The following is an 8738-nucleotide window of genomic DNA, read 5'->3' as shown; positions in this document are numbered from 1 at the left end:
CCACCGCCGCCCAAAGGGCTCCGAGCATTCCAGGATCCCAACCACCTCCCTAATCTCCCACAACTAGGGTTCTAGGGGCGTCCCCGCCTCTTCCCGGCCACGGGCTAATGCCACCCTGAGGAACCCAGCTTCCAATTGGCCCTGAAACCCTCCCTCGTAAATGCTGTGGAAAGGGCGGGACCGGGCGCAGGCGCCCACCCCGCTCCCCTGGAAACCGCGCACAGCGAGAGGGAGGCCACTGCCGGGTGGGGCGGGGGCGGGGGCGAGGGGGAGGGAAGCCCCCCACCCCCGCACGCCCTCGCAGTGCCTGGCGGCCCGCGCACGCTCACTCGCTGGACAGGCGGCGGGGCCGCCTGACGATCACCCTACTGCCCTCACCGCCTGGCCGAGGGGCGGTGGCCGCGCAGGCTCGGGGGGCGGCGGCACGGACTGACAGAGGGTGGAAGGACGGAGGGACGGGCGGGCGCACGGCCAGGCCATGCCTGGGGAGGCTGCCCGCGCCGAGCTGCTGCTGCCCGAGGCGGACGGACCCGGGCCCCGCACAGGTGAGGCCGTGGCCACTCCGTCCCTGCCTCCAGCGTCTCCCTTCTCCAGCCCGGGTTCTCTTTCCATCGCTCACCTTTCACCCCTCCCCATCCCCTCGAGTCCCCTCCCCTTTCCGCGCCCTGTCCTTCCCTCCATCTGAACCCTGCCCCCGCCTCTCCCAGAACTGCGGGGAAGGTGGGACGCACGAAGTGCCTTCCGCGAGCCAGAAAGGACATGGGGGCTTAAGCCCTTGGCCTCCGACCCAGGGATCGTGGGTCTCGCATCCCGCCCCCTGCATCCCGTTGTCTGCACCGAGCTGCCAGCCTGCCGGGGCTGGGCCACTCTGGACAGAGGCAGTGGGTTCTGGAGGCGGGGTGTCCGGCCGATACCCCCAATACGATCAGGTGACCACCAGGAGGGTCCTCAGCTGCACCCGGCCTGTCCTGGGCTGGCGACTGGTCATGGCTCTGGAGGGAGGAGCAGGACTGGCTGGAGCCTGGGAAGCCTGGATGGAAGACCGGGTTGTGGAAGAAAGGCTAAGTTGGGTCTGGAAAGTGAAAGGCCTTGGGGGAGGTGGCCTGATTAGCAATAGCCCCGGGTGTGCAGACCACCTGTCCTTAGGCTGGGTCAACAAATGCTAGTGGAGGCTGATGGGGTCTACCAGGGCCTAGAAAGAGCCCAGCCTGCACAGTCCTGGCGTGGAGGTCAACGATGTGTGGGTAGGGCCAAGGGCACCTTGCTCTGGGCAAGAAGTCACCCAGAGATGGGACCAGTGCTGGGGCCTGAGGCGTGGTTTGGGGTGACACAGGCTACTGCCTCTGCTCTAGGTGGGAGGCAGGGAGTGCAGGCCCGGACTTCCTAGCCCCAGGGTCTTGTGCTAGCTCTGTTCTGGCTTGCTTGGTGACCTTGAATGAGTTATAAAAACCTTTGGCCTTTGGTTTCTGTTCCATCCCAACAGTTCAGCCGTTCCCCTGCCCTGGGGGCCACACCAGGGACCAGAACCAAGAGCCCAGCTTCAGGGCACCCAGTGATGCCCCACCAGCCACGCCCACTCCTGGTGTTGAGTGTCAGGCATGCGGAAACCCAAAGGACCCCTTGTCTCAGGACGCCCTGGCTGTCCTATTACCCCAGCAGCAAAGCCCTCGGGGGACGAGTTTTGGCTGGTGGCTCAGGGCTCTGATGCTGCTGAGGGGAGCTAGAGCAGCCTGGCAAGAGGGCCCCCCTTCTTTAAGCTTCACCTCTAATCCTGGCTCTGCTTTGCAGATGAGAAAACTGAGGTGCAGTAGATGTCCTGGTCACTAGTGAGTTCAGTAGAGCAGGAGCCACTGGGCAGGCATCTGCAGCCTGGAGAGCTGGTCCCTGTGTGCCGTCCCTCCCCCACCCTGGGCAAGACCTGGCCTGGGCTCTGAAGGGCCTTCATTGGATACTTCAAACAGAGGTGCCTTTGGCCTAGGTCCAAGTGAGGGAGTGGACATAATGGAGACATTTAAAATGAGGCTTATGAGCATTTAGAGCACACAGAAAAATGCTTATGAGATTAGGTTGGGTGAAAACAGCTAGATTGAAAACTGAATGTGCAATGTGATCTCGCCTGTGATAATATACGGGCCAGTAAGAGTCCAGGAGGCAGAAAACCATAGCGGTGTGGTGTGCCGCAACCTCGGAGGGGTTTTATTCCATCTTCCTGAGTCCCCTTTCCAACCCATGGCTGCTACTTCCTATGTGCATGGACTCCTTTCTCAGCTAGAGGTGTGTTAGCGCACAGACGTTTACTGAGTACCACGGCTTCCTCATACTGAAGCCTGCCTAGGGGCTTGGCGGAGTGCACCATGGGACCCAGAGAAGGCCCACAGGGCAGGGTGGGAACTCCCAGCACCCGGGAAGGAACTGGTGGTCACCCATGGGGTGGCTGCCACCAAGGAGAGGACTTGGCCAGAGGCTGCTGTTGGCCCTCTGAAGCTGTCCCATGCTCTTGCTGGGCTCCACAGTCCCCCGTTCCTGCCCACCACTGCCCTTGGAGCCAGATGCTCCAACAAAGCCTCCACGGGACACTTCATCTCTGTTCTCCAGAAACTTGGCTGCGTGTGGTGGCCCCTGGCTTCCCCATCTCCCTGGCCGCAGGAGGGGAGCAGGGTCGGAGGGGTCTGGTAAAATCCTGATATGTTGGCCTGAAGTGTAGGTAGCAAGGACAGCAGAGAGAGGAGGCACAGTGAGGCATGAAGCCTGGAACGTTCGAGCTGCGCACGTCGTGCTGGTGCCCCCTGCCTCATGTGGCGCATCTATTGGGAGGTCATGGGATGGGGCTGGCGCTGCCTGGCAGATTCCCACTGCCAGCCCCTCCCGCTGAGCCCAGCTGAACCACACTGATTCTGTGGAATGGAAACTGCAATCCAGTCTCCTCAGAGAGGCTGAAATGCTAGTTCTTTGCTGAGCTGTCCTTGAGGAAAGCCGCTGAGCAAGTCTGTGCATGACTCCCAGCAGCACTTCCCTCAAAACCCCTCTCTAGGAAACTGCTAGTAGCTGCTCTCTGCTGTCAAAACTCTTGGAAGTTCTCCCTCAAACGCAGCGCGCACAGCATCTTCTCTTTTCTCTCCTGCCTTCCCGGGTCCACCTTCCTCTGGGCCCTATGCAGTGGAAATTCATCTCCCCAGGCTTGGCCCTTGCCTGGGAGATGCATCCAGGGGCACCTCACAATCTTCTCTATCTCCACAGATCTGTCCTGCGATGCAGCTGCTGCCACCACCATCCTGGGAGGGGACCGGCGGGAGCCCTGTGCTCTGACCCCAGGGCCCAGCCACCTGGCCCTCACGTTCCTGCCCAGCAAGCCGGGTGCCCGGCCCCAGCCTGAGGGAGCCAGCTGGGATGCAGGGCCTGGTGGGGCACCCTCGGCCTGGGCAGATCCAGGGGAGGGCGGCCCGAGCCCCATGCTCCTCCCTGAGGGCCTGTCTTCCCAGGCTCTGTCCACTGAGGCTCCTCTCCCGGCCACCCTGGAGCCCCGGATTGTGATGGGAGAGGAGACGTGCCAGGCCCTCCTGTCACCCAGGGCTGCCCGGACAGCGCTCAGGGACCGGGAGGGTGGGCATGCAAGCCCGGACCCACCCGCCGAGTTGTGTTCTCAGGGTGATCTTTCTGTGCCTTCCCCTCCCCCAGACCCTGATTCCTTCTTTACACCTCCCTCTACCCCCACCAAGACCACCTATGCCCTGCTTCCCGGCTGTGGGCCCCTTGGAGATGCGGGGGACTCAGAGGCTGAGCTGTGGGATGAGCTGCTGGACTCGCCCCCACCCTCGCCCTCTGGCTCCTACATTACGGCCGATGGGGACAGCTGGGCCTCTTCACCCTCCTGTTCCCTCAGCCTGCTGGCTCCGGCTGAAGGGCTGGACTTCCCCTCAGGCTGGGGCCTGTCCCCCCAGGGGTCCATGGCGGATGAACGAGAGCTGCACCCTGCCGGAACCCCAGAGCCCCCCTCCTCTGAGTCCAGCCTCTCTGCAGACAGCAGCTCCTCCTGGGGCCAGGAGGGCCACTTCTTTGACCTGGACTTCCTGGCCAATGACCCGATGATCCCTGCAGCCCTCCTACCCTTCCAGGGCAGCCTCATCTTCCAGGTGGAGGCAGTGGAGGTGACACCACTATCCCCAGAGGAAGAAGAGGAGGCTGTGGCGGATCCCGACCCAGGTGGGGACCTGGCTGGGGAGGTTGAGGAGGACAGCACGTCCGCCTCCTTCCTGCAGTCGCTGTCTGACCTGTCCATCACGGAGGGCATGGATGAGGCCTTTGCCTTCCGAGACGACACCTCTGCAGCCTCCTCTGATTCGGACTCAGCCTCCTATGCAGAGGCAGATGATGAGAGGCTGTACAGTGGGGAGCCCCATGCCCAGGCCACCCTCCTCCAGGACAGTGTCCAGAAGACAGAGGAGGAGAGCAGAGGTGGGGCCAAGGGGCTGCAGGTTCAGGAAGGGACTGTGTCCTGGGCCCTGGAGGCTGCGCCTCAGACCTCAGACAGAGGGGCCCATCTCTCCCAGAGACAGGAATCGATCTCAGAAGTAACAGAAGAGGGCCTTGCTTTAGGCCAGGAGTCCACTGCCACTGTGACCCCTCACACTCTGCAGGTAGCCCCAGGCCTCCAGGTGGAGGTGGCTACCAGGGTGACCCCTCAGGCTGGGGAGGAAGAAGCGGACTCCACCACTGGACAAGCATCTGCTGCCATGGCAATGCCTCAGCCCTCCCAGGAGGGCATCAGCGAGATCTTAGGCCAAGAGTCTGTCACTGCAGAAAAAATTCCAACTCCACAGGAAGAAACAAGCCTCACATTGTGTCCAGACTCTCCTCAGAACTTGAAGGAAGAAGGAGGGCTGGACCTCCCCTCTGGCCCGAAGCCTGTAGCTGCAGCCTTGCTTGTGCCCCAGCAGGCTGAAGAGGGCCTCACCTTACCCCAGGACCCCGCTGTGACACCACCTCTGCCCCTGCAAGACACAGATCTCTCGTCAGCCCCGAAGCCTGTGGCTGCAGCCACGACTGTCCCCAGACAGGCTGAAGAGGGCCTCACCTTACCCCAGGACCCCGCTGTGACACCACCTCTGCCCCTACAAGACCGATCTCTCGTCAGCCCCGAAGCCTGTGGCTGCAAGCCATGATGGTCCCCAGGCAGGCTGAAGAGGACCTCACCTTACCCCAGGACCCCGCTATGACACCCACCTCTGCCCCTACAAGACACAGATCCTCTCGTCAGCCCCAAAGCCTGTGGCTGCAGCCCTTGCTTGCCCCAGCAGGTTTGAAGAGGACTACTTAACCCAAGGACTCTGCTATGACAACCACCATCTGCCCTACCAAGACACAGATCTCTCGTCAGCCCCGAAGCCTGTGGCTGCAGCCAACGATTGTCCCCAGGCAAGATGCTGAAGAGGACCTCACCTTAAACCCAGGACTCTGCTATGACACCACCTCTGCCTCTGCAAGACACAGGCCCCACCTCAGGTCCAAAGCCTCTGGCTGTGGCCACCCCTCAGACCTTGCAGGCAGAAGCAGGCTGCACCCCAGGGACAGAGCCTGTGGCCACCATGGCTCAGCAGGAAGTAGGTGCGGCCTTAGGCCCCGGGCCAGCACCTGAGGAGAAGAATGCAGCCCTCTCTAGAGTCCCAGAGCCTGCAGCCTTGGACCAGGTCCAACAGGATGACCCACAGCCAGCTGCAGAAGCTGGGACACCTTGGGCCGCACAGGAAGACGCGGATTCGACTTTGGGCATGGAGGCCCTCTGTCTCCCTGAGCCTGCCTCTGGTGCTGGGGAGGACGTAGCAGAAGCCCCCTCTAGGCCAGGATGGGAAGCGTGTCTGGAAGGTCTAGTGCACACAGGTGACGGGGCTAAACCTGACTCACCCCAAAAGGACACCCTGGAGGTTGAGAACCAGCAGGGAGAAGGCCTCAAGCCACCGGCACAGGAACATGGACCCGGGTCAGCACTTGGAGGTGCAGGGGAGGTCCCCGAGGCACCTCCTGCTGCCTGCCCTGAGGTCGGCCAGGCCTGGCTCCTGAGCCCAGCCAGGGAAGAAAGAGGCCTGAGTGGCAAGTCCACACTGGAACCCACGCTTCCCTCAGCTGTGGCCACAGAGGCCAGTCTGGACTCCTGCCCAGAATCTTCAGTAGGGACTGTGTCCAGGCTGGACAGAGGCTGCCCTGACGCGCCTGCCCCCACATCTGCACCAACCTCCCAGCAGCCGGAGCCTGTGCTGGGAGACTGCCCTGATGCGCCTGCCCTGATGTCTACACCAACCTCCCAGCAGCCAGAGCCTGTGCTGGGTCTGAGCAGTGTTGAGCGACCCCACAAAGCACCCAGTGTCCTTGGCCCCCTCTTGCTGCAGCCCCCCGACAACCTTGGCAAGGGTCTGCCCAGCGCACCCCCGGACAGGCCCCTGGGCCCTGATCCTTCTGCTCCTGGTACCCTTGCTGTGGCAGCCCTACCCCCACTGGAGCCCCAGCCCCTGCCTGTGCCAGGACCTCCAGGAAGACTCCGTGGAAGAAGAGGAGCCCCCAGGCTCTCTGGGCCTCCCACCGCCCCAGGCAGGAGCCCAGCCTGCCGCTGCTGCTGTCTCAGGAACCACACAGCCTCTGGGGACTGGGCCGCGAGTCAGCCTCTTGCCTCACTCCCCGCTCCTCAGCCCCAAGGTGGCCTCCATGGATGCCAAAGACCTGGCCTTGCAGATCTCGCCGCCTTGCCAAGTGCCTCCTCCCTCTGGGCCCCAGAACCCAGCTGGCCCTCAAGGGCTCTCGGCTCCCGAGCAGCAAGAGGACGAGGACAGCCTGGAGGAAGGTAAGGGGGAGGGTAGGATTGAAGTGCCCTGGGGCTTGGGTCAACTGGACTCCTCCTTAGAGCTGTCCTGGCCTGGAGGGCCTCTGAGGTGGTGGGGTGGGGGGCCCAGACCCCACAGCCACCATGGGGAGCTGGCACTGCTTCCTCTGGCCCTGATGTGGCAGCAGGGCCAGGGTCCTGAACCCCCTTCCTCACCACCTAGAAGCAAAAGGCCATCCTCACACCTCTCCCCTTCCCCAGACTCGCCTCGGGCCCTGGGCTCGGGTCAGCATTCGGATAGCCACGGGGAGTCGTCAGCCGAGCTGGACGAGCAGGACATCTTGGCTCCTCAGACCGCGCAGTGTCCAGCCCAGGTGCCCAGTCCAGGGAAGAGGGTGGGCCTCTGGGAGGGCCCCACATCCCACCCACGGATGCTCAGCCCTCACCTTTTCCCAGGCCCCAGCAGGCAGCAGTGAGGAGACCATCGCCAAAGCCAAGCAGAGTCGCAGTGAGAAGAAGGCCCGAAAGGTGGGCTGGTGGCTTCCCCTGGGACCTCAGGCCTGGGACCATCTGTGTGGGGAACATCCTTACCAAGACCCTCACACTCCATGGCTAATGAAATCCCATCCATCAGGGGGCCTTTGGATCCATGCCAGTAACCCACACACCTTCCCCTAAACAGTTGAGGCTGGAATGTCATGAGAGGGCCCTTGTAGACTGAGGCTCACGGGGAGGGACCACCCACCAGCCCAAGGTCTTGGGGAACCTGGCAGTGGAGACTTTGCCTTCCTGGGCACTGTGCTGCTCTCCTCCCCCAACGTGGGTCAACACCAGGTCTGAGCCCCCCTCTGCCCTCTACTCCCAGGCAATGTCAAAGCTGGGCTTGCGGCAGATTCAGGGAGTCACCAGGATCACCATCCAGAAGTCCAAGAACATCCTCTTTGTCATCGCCAAGCCTGATGTCTTCAAGAGCCCAGCCTCAGACACTTATGTGGTCTTTGGCGAGGCCAAGGTCTGGGTGGAGGCTGTGGTGGAATGGGGGGTCCGAGGGACGGGGGACAAGGGGGGTCACAGGCTCTACTGACCCAGCCGTGTTCCGTGTTGCAGATTGAGGACCTGTCCCAGCAAGTGCACAAAGCCGCAGCTGAGAAGTTTAAGGTGCCCTCAGAGCCCTCGGCCTTGGTCCCTGAGTCAGCACCCAGGCCCCGGGTGAGGCTGGAGTGCAAGGAAGAGGAAGAGGAGGAGGAGGAAGAGGTGAGGTGCAGGGGCTCCAGGACCTCTTGGAGGTTGTGGGAGGCGCTACACAGGGGCTCTGCCCCAGGGACCTCAAGCAGCTCCAGCCACTTCCCTGCTCTCCCAACCCTAGGTGGACGAGGCGGGGCTGGAACTGCGTGACATTGAGCTGGTGATGGCGCAGGCCAATGTGTCCAGGGCCAAGGCCGTGCGGGCTCTGAGAGACAACCACAGTGACATTGTCAACGCCATCATGGTGAGTGAGCACTGGCCCCTTTCCCTGCCCCTGAGCTGTCCCCAAGGGCCTCGAGGGGTCCTGATGTTGGCTGTATTGGGGGACGCATCCCCCAACATGACTGTCTCTTTCTGCAGGAACTGACTATGTAGCCACTGACCGGAAGCTGGAGCCATCCTACGCCTTCCCTCAGCTCTGCTACTCAATAAATCGGTGTCCCTCCATTGCCCTCTGGTGTCTCCTCCTCGCCCTCTGGAGTCCCATCATCACCATCTGGCATCCCTTCACTTCCCTCTGGTGTCCCCTCACTGCCCTCTGATGTCCCCTCATCACCCTCTGGTGTCCCCTCATCACCCTCTGGTGTCCCCTCATCACTCCCTGGTGTCCCCTCATCACTCCCTGGTGTCCCCTCATCACTCCCTGGTGTCCCCTCATCACCCTCTGGTGTCCCCTCATCACCCT

The 8738-nt window shown here is 62.5% G+C and overlaps 1 protein-coding gene across 1 annotated transcript; it reads left to right on the top strand.

Moving 5' to 3' along the window:
* Window positions 1–377: 377 nt before the first annotated feature.
* On the top strand, window positions 378–8500 carry NACAD (NAC alpha domain containing). Its single transcript, XM_017880313.1, is given in 15 exon segments — window positions 378–545; window positions 3238–5116; window positions 5118–5151; window positions 5153–5215; window positions 5217–5243; window positions 5245–5294; window positions 5413–5440; window positions 5442–6490; window positions 6492–6829; window positions 7070–7182; window positions 7265–7336; window positions 7674–7820; window positions 7916–8062; window positions 8175–8297; window positions 8414–8500. Coding segments are annotated over 15 exon segments (4152 nt in total). The 5' UTR covers window positions 378–478; the 3' UTR covers window positions 8429–8500.
* The last annotated feature ends 238 nt before the right edge of the window (window positions 8501–8738 follow it).

The sequence above is a fragment of the Rhinopithecus bieti genome, unplaced genomic scaffold (genome assembly GCF_001698545.2).
Source record: "Rhinopithecus bieti isolate Rb0 unplaced genomic scaffold, ASM169854v2 scaffold_12484, whole genome shotgun sequence".
In the NCBI taxonomy this organism is placed as follows: domain Eukaryota; kingdom Metazoa; phylum Chordata; class Mammalia; order Primates; family Cercopithecidae; genus Rhinopithecus; species Rhinopithecus bieti.
The sequence above is the reverse complement of the archived record's forward strand: the minus strand, read 5'-3'. Positions and strand labels throughout refer to the sequence as shown.